Consider the following 23818-nt stretch of genomic DNA (forward strand, 5'->3'; position numbering starts at 1 on the left):
CTCTATTTTGAGCCTGAAGTCTCTCTCTCTTTCTCTCTTTTTTAATGTTTATTTGAGAGCCAGAGAGAGATACTGCAGGTGGGGGAGGGGCAGAGAGAGAGAATCCCAAGCAGGCTCTGAACTTCCAGTGCAGAGTCAGACTCAGGGCTTGATCCCATGAACCGTGGGATCATGACCTGAACTGAAATTAAATCGAGTGAGATATTTAACTGTCTGAGCCACCCAAAGCGCCTCCTGGTGTCTCGTTTTTAAATAGTCCAAATTATATGAATATAGCTAAATAAAAATCCTACTCTGTAATAATAGCAAATGCCATTTTGTTGTGTGTAGTCTTCAGGCATGATTATTATGTTCTCACTGTGAATGGTGTTTTTTACACATGATAAAGCAGGCTAGCATATTCACATACGTTACAGCTAGAATAATCCATTGCTTTAAACATATAATTTTTAAGTGTTTTTTAGATTTAATGTTCAACAAAAATTTTTTCATAAGTAACTGAAAAAAATGTAGTGGCTACTGTAGACTGTAAATGAAGGAGAAGCTTAGCTTTACTGTGAAGTCTGAGTCTGGGTGTAACCTAACTAGCTAGAGGATATGCAATTCCTGATTGACAGCAGGACCAGCATTATGCAGATTTTGTAAGAGAACAGCAGCTCAGAAAACAGTGATTAGGGGCTCTGTTAGGAATCACTACATTCATCACTCATCTTTAGTTTTTCATTTCCCTGTCTACTGGATTTGTAAACAAATAGCACAAAACAGTTCCTCTTTTGTTTTTATTAAAGTGGTACTGCAATGCAGTTTCAGTCTATCAGCTAGGCATACATGTGTGGAAATACGATATTCTCACTAAATTAGCTAATTTTTAGCTGTGTTCCCTGTTTATCTCTAGACCTTTGTGTATTAAATCCTATCTCGAGCTGTTCTCTTTATACACAAGTGTGTTTTGCTTGTGCCTTCCTGTCTTCTTCAGTGAGAAGCTTTATGTAGGTCAGGCTTGGCTTAAGCAGATTTCCTGAACCTGCGTCAGCTTAAGCTGGAGGAATTTTAATAAACCCTCCCCTGTAGGCGTGGGCCTAAATGAGGCTAGCCTAGTTAAGCCTGATCTTTTTCTGTTTGTGAAAAGAGCTGAGCAGAGCTGAAGGCTGCATGGTGGTTTCAGAAACTGCCTACTTAATTTGAAAAGAACAATGGTAGGAAAGGCTAGATCTTCCAATTTTACCTTATCTGAAAAGCTTGATTTGCTAAAGCTTGTGAAGCCATATGTTAAAATTCTCGAAGAACACACTAATAAACATTCAGTAATAGTGGAAAAGAATAGATGTTGGGATATCATAGCAGTAAACTATAATGCAGTTGGAGTAGATCGCCCTCCTCGAACAGCCCAGGGCCTACGCACCCTTTACAAAAGGCTCAAAGAATATGCCAAACAGGAGCTATTGCAGCAAAAAGAGACCCAATCAGATTTTAAAAGCAATATTTCTGAGCCAACCAAGAAAGTTATGGAGATGATTCCCCAGATTTCCAGTTTTTGCCTGGTAAGAGACAGGAACCACATTCAAAGGTAAGCTTTATTTTATTTTCTTGTGGAAAATTATGGCGCCTCCTATCTATTGGGCTCTGGCTTAGTTGTGATAGAGATATGCATAGTAAGCATCCCCACTACGGGAGCAATGAATAGTGTCTTTGTTTTGCTTTCTTAAAAAAGAAAAGTGAGGCTATAAGGAATTTTTCTGCTGCATTTGATTTAAGCCACTTTTTATTGTCTTCCCCTCCCCCTTCCTTCTCTCTATAGTTTCTAAAAGTAAAGGTTAGGGAGTAATAAATGGGATGAAATTTGTAACATAACCTCATAAACTTTTTAAGCTTAAAATTTAAATTGCTAATTAGTTTCTGAGAGATATCTTTTTCTTATTTAAGATTATATTTCATTGGAATTTTCAATTTTATGTAAAGTTAGCAGTTTCAGGAGAAATGGAAGAACCCTTGTTTTTTAATGAATTATTACTGTCTACACTTAGTGAATATTAATTGAGCTAAAAGCCTAAAATAAAAAATTAAGTAAATTTATTAATGGCATGATTGTATATACTAAGACAGTTTAAATTATTTTCCAACATATTCAAAGTAAGAAAGATAAATACAAGGAGTTAATGCCTAATTAGGGATTCAGATTACTTAATAAAATTAAAAGTTTTTGTTGTTTTTGTTCATTAATGGTGTAGTTTCACTTTGATCTTGAATCATATAGGGAAGAAGGGTAAGCACTCCTATTTTGCAAAGATGTAAACTATGAATTTTAATATATGAGTAAGCAACTAAGTTCTTACAGGGTTAGAAACAGTTGTTTGGTTAAATTTATGGTCTGGGAATAACTGGGAATCTTCAAAACTGTTATCTTATTACTAATTCAAATTTTAACCCCTGACAAAAGATAAAAATGGCAGCTGCATTCTTCTGAACCATTTAGGGTTATTTAAACAAATTGTAAACTTGTGAGTTGAGGGACATTTCAAACAAAGATTTACAGTGCTTTCTTCTTGGTGGAAGAGTCATTATATAAGCTAAATTATTGATTACCTGTGAAATCCTTTTGAAGTTAGGAGAGAAACAGGGGAGAAAAACTTTTTAACCAAACTTGTTATTTTTATAATTTATTAGGGTAGTTTTTTTGAGACCAGCTTCTTATCATACACTGCTTATTTCTGGTAGATAACATAGTAAAAAAAAAAAATCAGGGGGAATCTGGAACTTGGATACACAGTGTATTAATTCATCAGTGCTTAAAATGTTCTCTGTGAAGAGAAATGATTAAATCCTAATTTGCTGGGTGTCCAAAAAACTCCACAGTAAGACTTTTATACTGTACTGCTTATTAACCACCCCCCTGCCCCCGCAAAGTGGCTTTTGTGTTACAGGTATAAAACTACCTTTTGGGTATTAAGTATAGGCTTTTGTAATTTGAAAACTACATATATAAACTGTAGTTTTAATTAGTGGTGTATTTTAAAAATACAGTGAGTATAGAAGAGAAGTAATATACAAGTATCTGTTTACATTATGACTATTTGTGAACATACAGTCAATCTTTTGGGATAACAACATTGCTCTGATAAATGAATTTGTTAATTTATACATTACAAAACCCACTATTTAAACAAGAACAACTTTTCATATTTTAAAGGGAAGAATTTATTATTAGAAATAAGCCTTGTAAGTGCTTGTGTCAGTGTGCACATTGCCATTTTCTCTGTATTCGCATTTTTATTTAACATATTTGTATATTTAATGTGCTTTTACTTGATTTGACATCATCTTGAATCTTCATAATTCTCAGAAGTTTATAATCTATATATGCTTCAGTATAAAATATGCCTGTTAGTCTCACCAAACTCTCCCATTCTTAATAAGGTAAATATTACTGCTTATATTTAACATATTTAAAGATATATACCCGTTTTGTAAGGCTACCTCTGTAACACATTGATATATGTCTTTATTTTTACTTTTCTCTAATATCAGATTATAGTTTGTGTTTTTGCAGTCTATTTGACCTTCAAAATTCATAAATTTTAGAAGTCCTTCTGCTTATAATATTTGTGACCTTCTCTAAAACATTTTTTATTTTTTACTTCGTTATGCTTACTTGTAATATTTCAATGAAAATGAATATTTCTGATAAAAGCATTTTAAAATTTTCATGGGAGTGTAATGTCTGTATATAATAGTGGTTCTTATACTCCTTTATACATACTAATTTGGAATAGCAATTATGTGGGTTTTTATTTTTATTTTTATTTTTTTATTTTTTATTTTTATATATATGAAATTTATTGACAAATTAGTTTCCATACAACACCCAGTGCTCATCCCAAAAGGTGCCCTCCTCAATACCCATCACCCACCCTCCCCTCCCTCCCACCCCCCATCAACCCTCAGTTTGTTCTCAGTTTTTAAATGTGGGTTTTTAAAAGTTTCATTTTTGTCTGTAGTTTTAACCTTCCTCCTTGCTAGGTTTTAGAGTTAATAAAGGGAAGACTTACTACTTTGAATTACATTGATATTGTATTGTTTTACTTTTGAAAATCGTAAGATGACAAAAAGAATGAAAAGTAAGGAATTTATATAATCTACAAATTTTTCATAACATACTATATATTTTATTATTTCATTTGTATCTCTTAAATATCTGATAATTTCTGGCAATTTAATTTCATTAGTAAGTGACATATGGAGAGTTTTAATTTTGTTCCTCATGTTCTACTTGAACTTATTCCAGCATTTTAATCATCCATGTAGAGTGCATTCTTAACTATGTTACTTATTTATCATTTGGAAAGTGTTCTCTAAATCATGTTGAATGTAGTGTTTTTTTCATTAATGGTCCAATACTCCCTTTCCCCTCTATAACTTATTTTTAAGTTAGGCAGAAGCATAAATTAAAAAAAAACCCAAGAAAAAAATTACATATTCTTAATCAGTAGCTTCATGTTACTCATGAAATTTGTTTGTTGAAAAAGTAGAATTTTTAGATACATTGTGTTTTATGTCATAACAAATATTGTTATGTCACAGTTTAAATTATGCTAAAACTAGTTTTCTCTGATAGAAGTGTGTATTTTATGAAAGTTACATGTAAATTTAACAGACTTTCAGTATATAGTATATAAGCCATTTAAAAATACTTCATTAAAAATGCCTTTTGTTTAATCATTCAACATGTGATAAATACCTGCTAGGTTCCAAGTACAGTATTATGCTCTGCTGGGGATACAGTAGTGGATATGAAACCTTTCCCTGTGAACTTTATCTGACCAATGGTTGAAAGACTGAAAGGCCAACGGAGTCATGTGGTTTAGGATCTGTAAAGAATAAACACCATGGTATCTAAAATTGTATAGATAACATTCTGATAGTTGGGCATACCCAAAGCCATACAAAAACTTGATTTTGTTTTTTTGTTTTTTTTGGACAGATATAGAAATCCTATAGGAGGACAGTACCTCCTATCTATGTATGGTCTTCTATCCTAGAAATCATGGACCTTGGTGATTTTTAGATCAGCCCAGGAGAGCAGGAGCAGGGGATCTAGGGCTAAGGTGTGGGAATAGCAAGGCCCAAAGTGCGGTAAATGTCCCTTTATACCATTTAAGAACGTCGGGCTTGTGGGAACATGTGGTATCTCTTTGAGAGCATTAAGAAAGGCCTTTCTTTTTTATTTACCTCATTGGCCTTAGGTAGTATTTGCAATTTTTTGTCCTTTTAAGAGCTTGATTTTAAAGTTAAGGATGCAGTGAGAGCTGTATGTATATATTATTGAAATTTTAAATTTAGTCATTTTAAATTTCAAGGATTAAATTTTTTTGTTTCACAATTTTCTTTATAGCTCTAAAGCTTGACAATTTGATGTATACTAATTATGAAATGATGCTATAAATATGCTCTTGTCTTCATTTGATTTACATTTAATGCTTTTTTGTGTGCTGTAGTGCAAACTTGGATGAGGAAGCACAGGCTGGTACGAGTTCACTACAGGTAATGTTGGATCACCATCCAGTTGCTATTACAGTGGAGGTGAAGCAAGAAGAAGACATTAAGCCCCCTCCTCCACTGGTTTTAAATTCTCAACAGAGTGATATTTTAGAGCAAAGAGAAGACCATGAATTAGTACATGTTATGGAAAGATCTTTGTCGCCGTCACTTTCCTCTGTTGACATGAGAATGACCTCGTCTCCATCTTCTATCCCAAGGAGAGATGATTTTTTTCGGCATGAGCGTGGAGAACACTTTAGGTCACAGTTAGGGTATGACCCTCAGATTCTGCAAATGCTGAAAGAAGAGCATCAGATAATTTTAGAAAATCAAAAAAATTTTGGATTGTACGTTCAGGAGAAGAGGGATGGATTGAAAAGAAGGCAGCAGCTAGAGGAAGAGCTGCTAAGAGCAAAAATTGAAGTGGAGAAGTTGAAAGCAGTTCGCTTACGGCATGATCTGCCTGAATGTAATAGTCTCTAATATTTTTTTTTTAATCTTGCAATTTGATAATTTTAATTTTGGCCAAATTACTTTCATTTGGTAATATCCTAAGCAGGATACATATACTCTTAAAAAGTGTTGTTAGTCTCAATTGTGAAAAGGCCTTTTTTTTGACATTATCCAATTATTTAATTTTCTTTTGAGATATATTAAAACGTATGCATTGGTTGGCATGGTTACATATTTTTTTGTCTTCAATTTTTTTTCTAAGAAGTTTAATTGATGGCCTTACAAAAGATGTCTTATTTTGATCATTAAAATAGAACATACATGAAAAAGATATACAAACGTATTCTTTCAAAGTTCTGAGTCTTCAGCATTTTAAATTAGAGCTTTGAAAGCTGTAGTTCAAGGTTTTTAAGTCCGTCTAATTTAGAAACAGTACAGGCCTGATAAGAGAAGCTTGTCTGTATGACATTGATTTTTATGCTTTCCTGTGTTTTGAAGAAGTGATAGAATTTTAGAGAGGGAAGGTATTTGGAAATCACTTTTTTCCACCTCTTCAGTTTAGAGATATGAAACTGAGGTCCATTGGAGAACTCAGTGACTTGATGTAACAGAGCTGTTTATGGCAGAGCAAGGACCAGCATTCAGTTTTCATTTCTCTGTAGGTTTCTCCCCTGCTACTCCATAGAAGTAAAAATCCACTAAAATATATTCCATATGAAAAAATTATAGAAGTATTTATTTCATTAAAATTGCTTTTAAAGATTCATAGGTTATGAAATCAGGGGACTTCTATCAGTTACCCCTAGCCTTCTTCCCTTTTTTGTCCAGCAAAATAAGATTGTTCTCTGTCTGGACTTATTATATATTTTGGCTATAAGATTTAATGTCGTAATCATTTTTCATATCTTATTCTGAAAAAGATTTATTTCACAGTAAAAAAGTTAATGAACAAAATTAAAATTTTACATAGAAATAGCAAAAAATAGTTATGAATTAATATATATTATTGTAAATACTGCTTTTTTGGAATTTACAGAAATAAAATCCCAATTCTGAAAGCACATTTTAAATTTAAGTGAAATTTTTAATATGTATATTTTTGCTGGTGCTTTGTTGAGGAAGGATTTTTAAGCCAATCTTTAGAAATGGGTAGGTGGAATTTCAGTATTTCATTACAGCGGAAAAAGGATGTTTAAGTCAGAATGAACAACATGGGAAAAGGTTTAGAGAATGGGGAGAAGTGAATCAGGGAATACAAGCACAGTGGTAGGCCAGGTGATTTTAAGTGGATACAGAGAGGGCCAATTAGGACTTAGTTACCTAGACTAGGATTAAATGAATAGCTACTATTAGCTCCAGCAAAATTTTTACATGCAGTACTCCAGAAATCTGCATTTTTGTGTGAAGATTTTCAACTTAAAAATGTTTGCAAATAATTCAAAATGTTTTAAAAACTACATAGACAAAACATGTGAGTGGGCCTCATTCGGCCACTTGGCTTCCAGTTTGTTGCCTTTGGAGTAGAGTAATGGTTCACCAAGAGTAGCGTTGACCAGCAACATCGCCACCACTTTGTTAGAGAACTTTGTTAGAAATGTAAATCCATTTCCTTTTGAATCAGAAACTCTGGAGGTGAATCCAGAAATCTGTTATAATAAACCCTCTAGAGATTCTGGTGGAAGCTAAAGTTTGAGAACCACTAGAACAGAGTATTTGGAATGTAGCTTGATGCCTAAATCATACTAGATTCTCAAAAAAATTTTGCTGAAAAGAGGAGGTGGGTGAAGGTGAATTGAGGGACATTAGTTTGGAAGTTGATTGGTGCCAGATTATGGATGACACTGAATGCTGTTTTTAAATAATCACAGTTGAATGTACAATAATAAGTAGTCATTGAACGCTTTTAATTAGAGGGATATAAATTAGATATCTGAGTTAGCATTATAATAGCATTTGTGGGTTGGGCATTTAGTGAGAGGAAATTAAATCCAGAATTTAGGTTATGGCTATTGAAATAGAATTAAAAAAAACCTCTCCTGGTACTATTTTAGTTTGTAGATTGCTTAATTTCATCAGCATTTTATGTCTGCTATTAGAGTTAAATATTTTATTATGAAAATGCCTTGCATGTATAATATGATACCTCTTTTCAGTACTTCCATCTTTATGCTGTGATTTTTCTTTAAGTCTAAACTGGACTCAAGAGATTAGAATCTTACAATTCTAATTTAATGTTTTTACAATATAATTTTAATAAATACATCCTTGAAGTAGTTTTAACTTTTTGAAATTATTGGAAGCATATTACCATATGTAATGTAATTCATATTATAATCTTAGCATGCTGCTACTCAGAATTGATGTTAATGTTCAATTTGAATGTTGACTTTGTGCAGCCAGATCAGTTTTCCAGACTCTGCTCTGTGCAACATTAAATTTGTGAGATGTTTTCTAGGAGAGTTTTGTGTGTGGTTAGGTTCTAAAATCACTGTGGTAGGTAACAAATTAATATACAAAATTGCCCTTGAAAGTTTTTTTGCTGCCTGTAATAGTCTTCTACAGTCATATTTTCCTTCAGCATTGTTCAAGATTGTTGTTTCTTTGGTTCTGTCAGGTGACAGACTCCTTAGAATTTAGGGACTGCGTAGAAGAAAAAACTTTATTTTTATATACATTTAAACACCAGAATTGTATTCATTGCAGTGAGTTGACTGCAGCATTTTTCTGAGTCAATCTTGTTTAATTGTAATTTGCAAAAACTTAAATGCCATGAACTTTACCTACGAAATGTAATGCTGAAAAACATAGGTAAGAGTGATTTTATTTTTAAAATGTAGACTTGATTCTGTAAAAGCATATTAAATTTGAAAAATAAGCTAAGTCAAAATATCCTTTCATTGAGTATATTAGTAATTTGGATAACAGGTTATTTTAGCCACCTTTGTATCTTATCCACATGAACTTAAACGATACATTGTTACTTTTATAACTTGATTTTTCTAAACTAGGTATGATTTATAATGGCATCCTGAAAAACTTAACAAAGCTCTTTTCATTTCTAAAAATACCATTAGATTTCTTAAAAATTTCAAATTAAGTACTTGGCTTTTTTTGTATGAGACATTGAGTGTTATTTCATTTTTGAAAGATTTCATTCTACCCTGTTGCATCTTTATTTATGTGAAAATGTTTAGACTATGAATTATTTCCATGTGCCTTCTTTTAGAGTAATGTCAAATTTTAAATAGACATGTAAATAATTTAGAATGTGACATATTGTATTTAATATATACTGTAGATGATGGTAGTTAAATGCTTTGTTAATACATATCTTTTAAATACAGGGTGATACATTGTACTGATTTGTGTACTCTTTATGTGTCATAAGACAAAGAATTCAGTACTACTGAGATAAAATTTTTTGGATGGGGCGCAATTGAAATACATTTATTTAAATAATTGTGTTTATAGTGGATACTAAATGTACCATGTCTAAATGTCATAATATATTTTTTTTAGATGTTAAGATCCACAAATTCTCAAAATCAGTTAAGTATTTGATGGTGAATTTGATGGTAAATATGTAAAAATAATTAGATGAAATATGGTTGTAATACTTAAATACAAAAAAGTGAGTTCTTAAGACATACAATCTAATTAAATGTTAACAGACATATTAAATGTTTGCATATGATTTTGAGAAATTGACTCAGTATATTTTTATGTATTTTTTAAATTGATTAAAACTAGTAGGTATAATTTGAATTTATATCATTTTTAGTGTTCAGTTGCTTCGTAAGTAGTGGAAAGCCATATAAATTAAAATAAAATTACCACCCAAAGTTAGCCCCAAAATTTAAATTAAAAGAGATATATCATTAGATTTACACTTTGTTAGTAGATCTTTAATGTCTTAAAATTATGTGTGAATTCACCTCCTTAAAAAGATTAAGAAACTCTTCAAATAGGAAAAGTTAAAAGCATTTTGCAGTAAACCTTCATATGCCTGCCACCTAAATTCTGCGATTATTGTTTTGCCGTATTTGCTTTATCGTGTATCCATCCATCAGTTCATTTTTAAAAATAAAACGATGGGGTGCCTGGGTGGCTCAGTTGTTTAAGCGTCCAACTCTTTTCAGCTCAGGTCATGATCTCACAGTTCATGAGATTGAGCCCTGTGTCGACTCTGTGCTGATAGCGCTGAACCTACTTGGGATTCTCTCCCTCTCTTCCTGCCCCTCTCCCACTGGCTCATACTTGCGCTCCCTCCCTCTCTGTCTCAAAATAAATAACCTTAAAAAAAGATGTTAAAAAATTATAAAATAAAACAGCTATTTAAAACGTTGGAGAATTATTTAGAATACTTTCCCATTAAACAATTAAGCATGTAAGTATTGTGAAATGGAATTCAATATTTGTGTGTGCGCGCGTGTGTGTGTGTGTGTGTGTGTGTGTGTGTGTGTTTTGAGTAAGATTTGCAAACAGTGAAATATACAAGTTTTAAATGATGAGTTTTGACAGGTGACTCCACCTGTGTAGCTTATATCCCTATCAAGATTTAGAACATTATTCTCACCCCAGAAAGTTCTCTCCTCCCCTTTCCTGATCAGTCCCTTGGCACATCAGGCAATTGTTCTAATTTTTCAAAAATCATAGATAAGTTTTGCTTGTTCTAGAACTTTATATAATTGGACTCATATACTATGTTCCCTTTGTTTCTTGCACCTATCTTAATGTTTTTAATATTCGTGTTCATTCATCCTCTTATCAGTAGCTCATTACTTTTTGTTGTTGAGTAGTATTCCATTGTAGAAGTATATGTCAGTTTGTGTATCCATTATTTTTTGATGGACTTTTGGCCTATTTCCAGATTTTGGCTATTATGTATAAAGATTCTGAGTATTGTATAAATTTCTAGTAGACATGATGCTGGATTAGGGAAGACCTATATGTTTAAATTTTTAAGAAACTGCCAGACCTTTTCCCAAAGTGATTGTATCATCTTACACTTTCATCAATAGTGTATGGGTTTCTTTTTTTTTTTTTTTAATTTTTTTGCATGCTCAATGATTGGAATGTCAGAGTTGAAATTCGTAACTTTTCTTATATTTAGATGAATTTAAAATGCTGAGCAGAAAAATGCTGAGCATGTAGTTTTGATATCTGGGAATATTGTAGTTTTATTTAAGTTTTTTTTTTTCTATTTTAGCCTCTACTGCATATATGCTTTGATAAGAGTATTGAGAAATGTGATGAAATGTATAGTCCCTGTCATGCTCATAAAGTATTCTGAAAATGATATTTAATGCAAAGAAATATCTTCTGGGTTTATTTTATACATAATGATATTTAGATGATATTAAATCTCTCTTATTAAAGAAAACTGGATGATTACTGGTTCGGAGGAACTTGTATATTAATGATTGTAAATTTTTTAGTGTAATAAAACTGTTTCAAACCTTAAATTTATATTGCAGTTCTATGTTAATTATATTAAAAATTCTGGTAGGTTTTGGTAATTTTAAAACTCAAAAAATATAATCTGGGAGAGTATTTATATTCTTTGTTGAATTTGATTGTATGAGACATTTTAAATTTCATTTGCTCTATTGAAACTGTATTTGGAATTTTTGAAAGAAAAGGAAGAATATTAGAGACTTGGGTATATGAAATGTATAACTAAGCCATCCAACTATAGAGTAACTGTGCTTAGGAATCATTTAGATGATAATGTTCACTATCAATATTAAAATGACAATATCTCCCTCTTCCTCTTTTATCAAAGCATGGTTTTTTTTGTTTTGTTTTTTTTTTTTTATTTTTATTTTTAAAAAAAAATTTTTTTTTTTTTAACGTTTATTTATTTTTGAGACAGAGAGAGACAGAGCATGAACGAGGGAGGGTCAGAGAGAGAGGGAGACACAGAATCTGAAACAGGCTCCAGGCTCTGAGCAGTCAGCACAGAGCCCGATGCGGGGCTCGAACTCACGGACCGCGAGATCGTGACCTGAGCCAAAGTCAGACGCTTAACCGACTGAGCCACCCAGGCGCCCCTCAAAGCATGGTTTTAAGCATCATGCTTACCTTGTGAATCTGGCTTATAGGCATTCAAGTCTTTTGTTTATGCAACTGTTTTTGGTCTTGATTTGTAAAGTACATTACTGGGTCAAGGGGGAAATAGATCAGATCAAGTTTAGAAATAAAAATTATAGTTAGAGTGGAATTGTTGGGGGTGATTAGTCTGGAACATAGCAAATTAATATTTTATGTATTACAAATAGTCTAGATGTAGGAGGTTATGTTCCTTATGTGTTTAATTCCCAATATCTTTATTCTTCTTTTTGGAATTTCTCTCTTTCCTGCCTTAATGACCTGTATTTAAAATGGGACTAAATGGGAAAGGGACAAAGACAAGATGATGATGATGGTAGTTAATAGGTAGTATGTATTACATGTCAAGTACTGTTCTAAGTGTTTTACATATGTTAGCTAATCTAATGCCCACAAAAAAATCTGTGAGGTAGGTACTAGTATTACATTCATTTACAGATTCATGAACTGGCATAGAATGGGAAATAGCTTGTCCAGGGTCTCAAAATTCAGACCCCATCAGATTGGTTCATACTCTTGTCTTCCTTCTACTGTTCTGCAAAAGAAAGGGTATATCTGAGAATCTTCTGATATTTCGAAGTTAATTATAAGTAATTTCTGAATTCTCAGTTTATTATCTATTCATTTTTTTCTTGGTGCAGTAAGGGTCTTGGACACAAGTCAACTCTTTAGGCTCTGGGAATACAACAGGGTATTTGATTTGGATGAAGACATACTTTTCACCTTTGTTTTACTGCAATCCTGTGGAATCACATTTTCTTGGATAATGTAATAAAAGATAAGAGCAAGTTTAAAAAATGCAGAATGGTATTATTAGTCTTTCATTCAATGTACATTGACTACTACTGGTAGAAATAATACAAAAACAAAACTAAAATTGCACACCACAAAATTTTTTGGAGTTCAAAAACTGATCAAGTATCCTGTCTTTTTTCTTAATCCTAAAAACCTCCAAACTTTATCTGGGGAAAATCAAGGTTGGTAAAAAAAAAAAAAAAAAAAAAAAAAAAAAAAAAAAAAAATCAATAAATGACAACTACTAGTTATCTAAAACCTGCTAAATTTTCTTGACTAAAAAATTGATGGAGTAATACAGTTTTAGTAATATTTAGATAATCAAAATCCGACTTAGCAAAACTGCATTTGGTAGAAATTATGGTTATAAAAACTAATGTTTGCAAAAGCTGTAATCTGTAAAATATGATTCATAAAAAAGTGACCAAGGAATCAAATGTTTGTTATAAAGTTTACTTGGAAAATAATCCTGAAGGTAACAACTTATAAAAATGAAAATTAAAATGGTCAATAATGGAGATGAGTTCAAAGTTAATTCCTAAAGCTACTTTCACATGAAAATTAATTTTAAGATAATGCTATCTTAATATTTTTATAAGTATGAAGTCAAATGCACTTTGACTCAAAATGGCAGTTTTCAAAAGTACCTATTATTCTGGGCATATGGTGATGAGCAAGATCAAAATAGACCCTTCCTCTCAGGACTCCATAGTTTAGTGGGGAAGTAATCTGTCACATAATTAATTGCTGAGATAATGTTGAAATAATAAAGCAAGATCTATCTAGCTTGGTGGTCAGGAAATTTAAAGTCTATGACTGGGTGAATAGAAGTTAATTTGGAATAGCATGTTGGAGGAAGAGGTAGAAGGTTAGAAGTAACATGTTTTCTTAGAGACCATTAAGACTAATGGATTTTAAGCAAGAAGGATAATTAATGAGATCTACATTTAAAAATAGATAAATATAGTAAATACAGAAAATGGCTTTAGGGAGTAGAGGTGGCAAGACATCTCAGGAGGCCTGTTGGGAAGATCCTACAATAGTCCAGATCAGAGATGGTGCTTTGAAGAGTAGAGGTTATGGAGAAAGCAAACAGTACACAGCTTTGAGAGCCATGTGGGATCTAGAATCACCTGGATTTGTGGTTGATTGGCTATGGAACTGAGAGTAAAGGATATCAAGGATGATTTCCAACTTTTTGGCATGAATCAGGGTGGTGGTACTCTTACTGAGAAATGAGAAAACTGCAGGAGAAGCAATTTTTGGAGAGAAGACAAGTGGGCCTGATGCGATGTTCATGTAGATTGGTCTGAGGGGCAGTTATGTACAGATACACAGAACTACAATCATGATCTGGGCTAGAGAAAAAAAATACAGGTTTATGCAGTAGTAGTATCAATTTAAGGAGAAAGGCACATTGAGAGGACGTAGAACTCCAGTCTGATGAACTGGCAAAGATGTTCAAGAAGAAGCAACCAGAGAAGTAAGGAAAAATTGAAATGTGTTAGAGAAGCTAACCTAAGTAAAAATAGGGTTTAGTATCTCAAGGAGGAAGTAGTCAACATTGTCAAATGCTTTTGAGAACTCTGATGAGGACTAAAAATATATCTTGTGGATTTATTGGCAAGGAGTTTGTCAGTAGCCTTTAACAGGATAGTTTTGGTGGAGGACTGGACTGGAAGCCGGATTGGAGTACAGATCTTCCTTGACTTATGATGGGGTTATGTCCTGATAAACCCATCATAAGTTGAAAATACTGCAAGTTGAAAATGCATTTATACACCTAACTAACCTACCAGTCATCATAGCTTAGCCCAGCTGACCTTCACCATGCTCAGAACATTTACAGTAGCCTATAGTTGGGCAAAATCATTTTTTAAAAAAGTTGTATTTATTCATTTTGAGAGGGAGAATGGGAGAGAGTGAGAATCCCAAGCAGATTCTGCACTGTCATCACAGAGCCTGACATGGGGCTTCAACTCACAAAATCATGACCTGAGCCGGAATCAGGAGTCAGATGCTTAGAAGACCGAGCCATCCAGGCGCCCTGGGCAAAATCATGTAACACAAGCTGTTTTGTAATAAAGTGTTGACTATCTCCTGTAATTTATTGAATAGTGAGAGTGAAAAACAATGGTTTTGAGTGTATTGGTTGTTTACACTCATGATTTGGTGGCAGACAGGGAGCTGTGGTTCTCTGTCGCTGTCCAGTTTCACGAGAGGATTAGACTACATATTGCTAGCCCAGGAAAAGACCAAAATTCAAAATTTGAAGTTGATATTTTCCCATGGATGTTGAAAATTTATCTTTAGTTCCCAGAGCTTTAAAATGTTAGCGGTAAAATAAAATGTGGTAATTATCATGTTGTTCTATTTAAACTGAGTTTGTATGACTTTGAGATGATAAGAATTTGTATTCATTGTACTCATGCTAATGCTAGCATCTGATGTTTGAATTACTCAACTTATAAAATACAGGAGTATGACCAAATATTTTTTCATACTTTTTAGTAACATCTAATTTTCTTATGTTCTTATTTTTGTTGAAATGATCTTTCTGCTTAAAGTCATCTCTAATAATGTGGTTTTATTTTATTTTATTTTTTTGTTCTAGTTCACTCAGCCCCAAAAGAAATTACAGTGCCTAAGAGACAAGAAGAGGAAGAACCTGATAGCCTAGTTAAATATTTCAGTGTTGTTTGGTGTAAGGCTTCAAAGAAAAAACACAAAAAGTGGGAAGGTGATGCTGTTCTCATTGTAAAAGGAAAGTCATTTACATTAAAGGATTTGGAAGGCAAAGACATTGGAAGAGGTATTGTGATATTACATAATGCTTATGATTTGGCCTAAAATTAGTATATATCTGAGGTTACATAATTAAAATGATTGGGTTTTATAAAGTGTTAGTTTAAGATGCTCTTTAACTAAATTATAGTAGTCAGTCTGACAGTCTTTTTATTTTTTTAGTGTTTATTTTTGAGAGAGAGAGAGAGACAGGGCATGAGCAGGGCAGGTGCAGAGAGAGAGGGAGACACAGATTCAGAAACAGGCTCCAGGCTCGGAGCTGTCAGCACAGAGCCTGACACAGGGCTTGAACCCACAAACCGTGAGATCATGACCTGAGTCAAAGTCATACGCTCAACCGACTGAGCCACTCAGGTGCCTCATCAGTCTGACAGTCTTATGTATACTAACTCACTGAAGCAAATCCCATTCCATGGATGCATTTTCTCTAAAATGAAATGGCTAGTCAGGGTATATACAGTTATTCTGGTATTTTTCTGAGATTAAGCAGTTTGTCTTAGTGTACTTTTCTCCCCAGAATGCTAAATGATTAAAATTAGAAAGATGTTGATGTCAGGAGTGGAATATTGTCTAATTTCAATGATATCCAATAAAATTTTGAAAAAAAAAAAAAGGTAATGGCTAGGAATGACCTAGATTAATACATATAAATTGGAGGTTATCATTTCTGTTATGATATAAATGTTGCCAGCATGATTTGTACTAATACAGGTTAGCTTACAAATTCAGAATGCTTAACACCAACCATGCTTTTTGGCATTGTCTTCAATCATTCATTCATTCATTCATTCAATAATATCATAGTTAATAGTTTTCAGTAACCGTTTTGTGCCAAGCACTATGCTAGGAGTAAACATTCAAAAATGGATATGATTTATAGTTTAGTGGGGACAAGGCAATATAATTGATAATTAGGAGACAATAATAGAATTGTTTCATTGAGAATTTGTACTCAGTGCAATAGGAAATAGGCCATTTAGATCTGCCCAAGAGGCTGGGGGAAAGCTTCATAAGAGTAATTGCTTAAGGTAGTATTTGAAGGATAGTTTTGTAGGGTATGAGAAAGGGGCATACAGAAGAGGGAGTAGTATATGCAAAGGTATGAAAGCAGAGAAGTAAAACTAATTCAGTGTTTCAGGAATGTAGTCTGTGAAGGTCAGGGACAGAGTGATGAGTGGAGGCTAAGCTGAATTATCTGCAACAGAACTTTCGTATTATAAAAATATTGAACAAATATTATATATATGTTATTCTCAGTTTTTAGAGGAATTGAAAAGAAAATTACAGTTCATATTCCATGTTGTTGGTTAAGGTAGATTGGGGCTAGATTTTAGGAGAACTTGTTTATACCTATATGGTGAAATTACATTCTAAAGCCAGCTAGAGAGGTAAAATTATCAAAATTACCCTGGAATATTCCTTACCCATAAGGCATAGTATACATGGTTTTGTGTATGTGTAGTTTATAATAAAATGGTGTTTCAGTTGCATGTAGCAAAAAATGCAAATCAGGTTTCAAATAGTGGGTTTTTACTCTGCACAAGTAGAATCACCTAAGGTGTTTTTATTTATTATTATTAATGATAATGCTCATAGGAAATGCCAATTTCTGTGTCTCTGCTACTGTTTTATTTATTTTTTATTTTAATTTTTTTATACACTTATTTATTTTTGATAGAGAGAGATAGAGCACAAGTGGGGGAGGGGCAGAGAGAGAAGGAGACACAGAATCTGGAGCAGGCTCCAGGCTCTGAGGTGTCAGCACAGAGCCTGACGCGGGGATCAAGCTCACAAACTGCGAGATCATGACCTGAGCCAAAGTCGGATGCTTAACTGACTGAGCCACCCAGGTCCCCCAATTTATTTATTTTTTAAATGTTTGTTTATTTTTGAGAGAGAGTGCGAGTGAAGGAGGGGCAGAGAGAGAAGGAGACAGAGGATCTGAAGCAGGCTTCGTGCTGATAGCAGCAAGCCTGATGTGGGGCTGGAACTCAGGAACTCCTGAGATCATGACCTGACCAGAAGTTGGATGCTCAGCCAACTGAACCACCCAGGTACCCCACCTAAGGTGTTTTTTAAAAATACCAGTGCCAGGTCCTGACCTGGCAGGATTTATTTGGCCTGGATGGTGATTTATTTGGCCTGGATGGTGGAGAGAGGCACTGGCATAAATATATTTTAGGTTTCTAGGTTCGACCGGGGCTCGAACTCATGAACCGTGAGATCATGACCTGAGCCGAAGTTGGATGCTTAACGGACTGAGCCACCTAGGCACTCTGGTTTCCAGGTGATATCTAATATCTAACCACTGCTTTAAGCAATAAAGAGGATTTTATTGGCTTTCCAAATGAAAACATCCAAACATAAGACTTTATTGCTTAATTATAACAATAAGTGTATCAACTTGGAGTTAATTTTGTAAGTTATTGGCTCTAATGGAAGCAGTTTTTCTTTTAAATGAACTGAATGTACAACATTTAAATATTGTTAATGTAGGGGGGTGCCTGGCTGGCTTAGTCGGTTAGGTGTCCAACGTCAGCTCAGGTCATGATCTCAGTTTGTGAGTTTGAGCCTCGCGTTGGGCTCTGTGCTGACAGCTCGGAGCCTGGAGCCTGTTTTAGATTCTGTCTCTCCCTCTCTCTCTGCCCTTCCCCTGCTCATACTCTGTCTCTCTCTCTCTCTCAAAAATAAATAAACATTAAAAAAAAAATATATATATATATAGTTAATGTAGGGATAGAGCCTCAAGAAAAAAAACCAAAGACTGGAGTGCTGCAGTTGCTAATAGCTCATGGTAATTTGGTTAAGTTCATCAGACCATCATTACGTGATACCCAGAAAAAAAAAGAGTTGTGGGAAACAAAGCTCAAGACTTTTAAGAAAGTCTTCTGGAGATTCAGAGATGTTTGAGAGAGTCATCTCTGTGGATCAAAGTGAAAGGAGAGATTCTGGAGTTAGACTTCTAAAGATGCCTCAAAATTAAGTTTATTCTCGTCTCCCATTTACATGTAACTCAGATGAATAGTAATTGGATTCTATATGAAGATGAAAATCTTTATTGATGTGGAGTGGTCAATACTGCAGTTGAATTGAGATAGTTTGGGGAATGGAGGGATGGGTCTTTTGCATTTAGGAACACCAGCTAAGTAATTTCTTCCTATATCAGAGCATTAAAATTAAAAATTGTTCTATCATAAATAATTTAAGAAGATATATTGGCTACTGTTTGGCCCAGACTGTAAGGTTTAGCCCGGTTTTAATAGGGTGAATTGTAGCACTTTATAGTGAATTTAAAAGGGTCCTATCATGTTTTCTAAAATGTGACAATCTTTTATTTCATTTTTAGAGACTTAAAAACATTTATGGTATGCAGTTCTTGCCTCTTTTAATGGCCCAGTAACTATACATTTAATGTAGGCAAGCACAGGAATCTAAGATTCCACCACTCTATGTATCTGGTTAATGAGCTCATTTTGAGTAGACTGTGACTGACTTACTCATATTTATATTTCATTAGCACCTTGTATATGGCAACACTTAATAAATGTTGAATTAATACTTCAGAGAAGCTTGATATTATAAAATACCCCACTTTTTAATTCAAGAGCTAGAACTTAGACTATCAATGACCTTTTGCCACAAATGCATTTTTACTTTGCTATCTCATGTGGAACAGTAAAGTACTGATTGTGGCAGCAGTTGCTTTTAGTGCTAGTTTTCCACATTTCCACTTGTTTCTAAGTGGAAATAGAGATGCCGTGGTATTTCTCTAGTTTATTCACAAGCAGGGAAGGTCCCATATAGCCTACAAAACTCTTCTTGGCTTGATTTTCAACAGACAACAGATGGCAAAACTGTGAGTACAGTAAGTTATGTTTTCTTTTTTTTTTAAGATTTTATTTTATTTTTTAAGAATGTTTATTTTTGAGAGAGCAGGAGTGGGGGAGGGGCAGAGAGACAGGGGGACAGAGGATCCAAAGCAGGTACTGCACTGACAGCAGTGAGCCCAGTGCTGGGCTTGAACTCACGAACTGTGAGATCATGACCTGAGCCGAAGACAGAAGCTTAACCGACTGAGCCACACAGGTGCCCCTAAGATTTTATTTTTTTAAGTAATCTCTACACTCATCGAGGGGCTCAAGCTTACAACCCTGAGATCAAGAGTCTCATGCTCTACTGGCTGAGCTAGCTAGGGCACCCTTGGCTATATTTTCTTTAGATTTTTTTTTTTTAACGTTTTTTTTTATTTTTGAGAGAGAGAGACAGAAATACAGAGTGTGGGCGGGGAAGGGACAGAGAGAAATGGAGACAGAGAATCCAAAGTAGGCTCCAGGCTCTGAGCTGTCAGCACAGAGCCTGATGCGAGGCTCAAACTCGCTAACTGTGAGATCATGACCTGAGCCGAAGTCGGACACTTAACCAACGGAGTCACCCAGGTACCCCAGCCGTATTTTCAATAATTAAAAAAGGCCTTGCTTTCTCTAAAGCTTGGCTAATTTTTATAGCTTTATTATTTATTCCTTCTGATTTTTTTAGTGTTTTGTGTTTTTTTTAACCAAAATGATACAGTATGTTTTCATTCTGCTCCTTGGTTATACAAGGCTGTTTGCATTCAAAGTACAGTTTTCATTCTGTACAGTTATGGGAAGGTGACTATGGTATCACTAATTATGTCATCTTAGAGGGTCAGTAAATTAAATTCACACACTCCCTTCTCAATTTAAAGGCCTTGCATATAAATTCAAAGAGCTTGAAAAGATTGAAGAGGGCCACAGAGTGATGATTGGTGGAAAAGAAGTAGAAGTCATGGGCATAATCTCACCAGATGATTTCAACAGTGGCAGATGTTTTCAACTTGGAGGAGGAAGCCTTGCTATCTCAAGTTCTTCTCAGGCTGCCAAGAAGTGTTTCTCTAACCCCTTCAAAAGTGTTTGTAAACCAAGTTCAAAGGAAAATAGACCAAACGGTTTCCAAGATTGTAAACCACGTCATGACCCACATGCACAAAGTAAGATGTAAAAAATAATTTGAATATTCTGTTTTAAAACTGTCAAAAGATATTGGCATGTGAATTTAAAGTTTAAGTTTTGTTTAAAGTTTTCAGGTGAAAGTATATATTATTCTTCAGGTGTACAACTGCCATAAGGAATAATGTTGAAGCTATATAACAATATAGTTTGGGAATCATTTTATAAATAAATGCCTAATTCTAAGAATACAGTAGTGAAGAATACTTGTGTTGAAGGAAAAATATACAAATTGGAGATGTATACACACATCATACATGTATATGATTTTGAATAATATCTGATATTTCAGCAAGAAGAAATATTAGTCAATTCATGAGTCAGGATTATGTTTATACTTCTCTTTTGACAACTGTATGTTTTGATCACATCCATTAATGTATTAAAATATTGAATGATGAGATGTCATGTAAATAACTTAAATTTTACTTATAATCATTAAATTTAATGATTTAATTTTAATATTAATGAGTCTAATTTAAAAATAATATTAAAAATAAAACCTCACCTGTTTTTTGATTGTTTACTTAACAGGGATTTCTTCAGTGCCTTTTTTTGCAGTGTAAACTGTCATCAGAGATCTTCTCATTTGTTGAGAAGACAGACAAATAAATTTGGATTGTAAAGCAATAGTAGATGTCAAATTTGGGGTATCAAGTAGGTTGCTTTTATAGTAGTGGTAAAATGAAAAGTACATAAAGCAACATAATTAAGTATTTTTTGCAAGTATTATAGAGATAGAATTTTTGAAATAAAGGGACTGTTGAGATCAGTCTCTTCCCTTTGCATTTGAAGAAAGTAAGGCCCAGAAAGATGAACCGACTTGCCTAAATTCAAAGAACTATTGACATATTTGGGATAAAACCCCAAATTAAAAATTCCTAGCTCTATATGAGCTTACCTGAGACTTAATTGAAAGAAAGTGGAAGCTTCTGCTTCTGTTTTTTCTTTTATCCAAATATTTTATCTGTCCCACCAGCTCTTTCAATAGGCTTCCTTCTCTTTTATTCTTTCTCTCTGCCTTCCTATTACATAATAGAGGGATGTGGGGAACCAAAAAGAATAATGTGCTTATTTAAAGATCTGAGTTAGAGTCCATTTTCCCACTAAACTAACTGGTTCTTTGTCCTCTTGGGGCAGTCACTTGTCTCACAAATGGCTGTGTCTCCTCAAGTCTACATTGTGGGTTCTAATTACTACCATAAAGACGTAGAGTGTCTGCTATATACCATGTACAATAAATATTTGTTGACTGAAAAATTTTATTGTGATAACATATATATATGTGTGTACATGTATGTATGTATGTGTGTGTGTGTATAATATAATAAAAGCCCTTTGTGTTAATGATTCTCATTTATTTATCTTGCCAAGGGTAGAACTAGGTTGTAGACTTAAAATGAAAGCATGAAAGATTTTGTTAGCGTTAAGTGGTGCCTCATTATTGTGAAGGTAGAGAGAGGCATCTTAAAATTTGAACTGGTGTCCTGTTATTGTGGTGGTTTAGGTTTTTTCTTTCCTGAAGATGGATGCTTTGTTAGTTGACTTAGATCCTATGGTCCTTCTTGCTTCAGTGTATTATCCTCCCCTCTTATCTTTTCTTTTTTCCCCTTTGTATTATCCTCACCTCTTCTCTTTTTTCCCCTTTGTGCTTTTCACAAGAGAAAAAATGGGGCCATTTCTTGGTTAGAAATCCACAAGGAATATACTCTTGCTCTGCTACTGGAATATAGAGGAAAGCCAAGAGCTAAGTTTTCCATTTTCACATCCTAATCCTCTGCCTGCCAGGAATTGACCTCAGAAATGGGAGTTCCTTTTAGTTGCTCAGAAATCTAGGAAGATCCACAGAAAACTTTCCTCTGGGTAATCACTAATGGTAGACATGACCAGACTCTCATTCCTGTGACTGCATATTTCTGCATTGCTGGATATTGTTTTAATCTACTAGAACCTATTTTCTTTATCTCCCCTTCTTTCTGTTCTCTTTTTTCTTTTTGTTTATTTAAAAAATCTATTTCATTTTTTTTTAATGTTTATTTATTTTTGAGACAGAGAGAGTTGGAGCATGAACAGGGGAGGGCCAGAGAGAGAGGGAGACACAGAACCCGAGGCAGGCTCCAAGCTCTGAGCTGTCAGCACAGAGCCTGATGCGGGGCTTGAACTCACGGATGGTGAGATCATGACCTGAGCCGAAGCTGGACGCCCAACCGACTGAGCCACCCAGGCGCCCCAAAATCTATTTCATTTTTTAACCATGATGTAGACATATAAATATATCCCAAAAATAATTTTGATGAATTTATTACCTGACTAGATTAATTGAGACCTGCTTTCTAGTTATATTTGAGTTTGTATTTTTTGGTGATATTTTAATAAATCTTGAACTGTATTAGCATATATCTAAAGAATTACATTATTATTCATTGGTTGCTTTTATTTGCTGCTTTGCAAAGATAAATGAATTTGACATTAATGAACGTAGTAATTAACTTGAAGCAAATAATGATGGTGAAGTCAATGGAAAATTTGTCATCCTTTCTCAGTTCTTCTGGTTAATAGAAGAAGTAATAGTCATTGTTAGTGTGTACAGAAGTGAAAATAATGGGAGCCTTTATGTTAAATTTGGGGTGCCTTTCCAAAATAAGAAGCTGTGATCATTCGCAAGTGCAACTTGGCAAAATTCCAACCTGTGCTTTTAGTTGGAAATCGTTCTCTTTGCTCTGAATACTGAGCTATTAAATGTGTGGCTTACTGAATACTCTGTTAAACAGTAGTGAATTTTAGTGTTTTTTTTTTTTAAGTTTATTTACTTTGTGGGGTCCCTGGGTGGCTAAGTTGGTTAGACATCTGACTTTGGCTCAAGTCCTGATCTCATGGTTTGTGGGTTCGAGCCCCGCGCCGGGCTCTGTTCTGACAGCTTGGAACCTGGATCCTGCTTTGGATTTTGTGTCTCCCCCTGTCTCTGCCCCTTCCATGCTCATGCTCTGCTCTCTGTCTCTCTTTGAGAGAGTGAGAAAGAGAGAGAGAGAGAGAGAGAGAGTATATATGAATGAGTGCAAGCAGGGGAGAGGCAGAGAAAGAGAGAGCAAGAA

The 23818-nt window shown here is 34.1% G+C and overlaps 1 protein-coding gene across 1 annotated transcript in view; it reads left to right on the forward strand.

The window, feature by feature from the left end:
* The first annotated feature begins 1134 nt into the window (after positions 1 to 1134).
* Positions 1135 to 23818, forward strand: part of RAD54B (RAD54 homolog B) — a 57719-nt gene continuing 35035 nt past the window's right edge. The window contains exons 1-4 of the mRNA XM_030304195.1: positions 1135 to 1567; positions 5493 to 6004; positions 15509 to 15706; positions 20426 to 20707. Of these exons, the coding sequence (XP_030160055.1) occupies positions 1194 to 1567; positions 5493 to 6004; positions 15509 to 15706; positions 20426 to 20707 (1366 nt within the window). The 5' untranslated portion in view covers positions 1135 to 1193. The remainder of the gene's footprint in view (positions 1568 to 5492; positions 6005 to 15508; positions 15707 to 20425; positions 20708 to 23818) is intronic.

This window comes from Lynx canadensis, chromosome F2, assembly GCF_007474595.2.
Source record: "Lynx canadensis isolate LIC74 chromosome F2, mLynCan4.pri.v2, whole genome shotgun sequence".
Classification (NCBI taxonomy): domain Eukaryota; kingdom Metazoa; phylum Chordata; class Mammalia; order Carnivora; family Felidae; genus Lynx; species Lynx canadensis.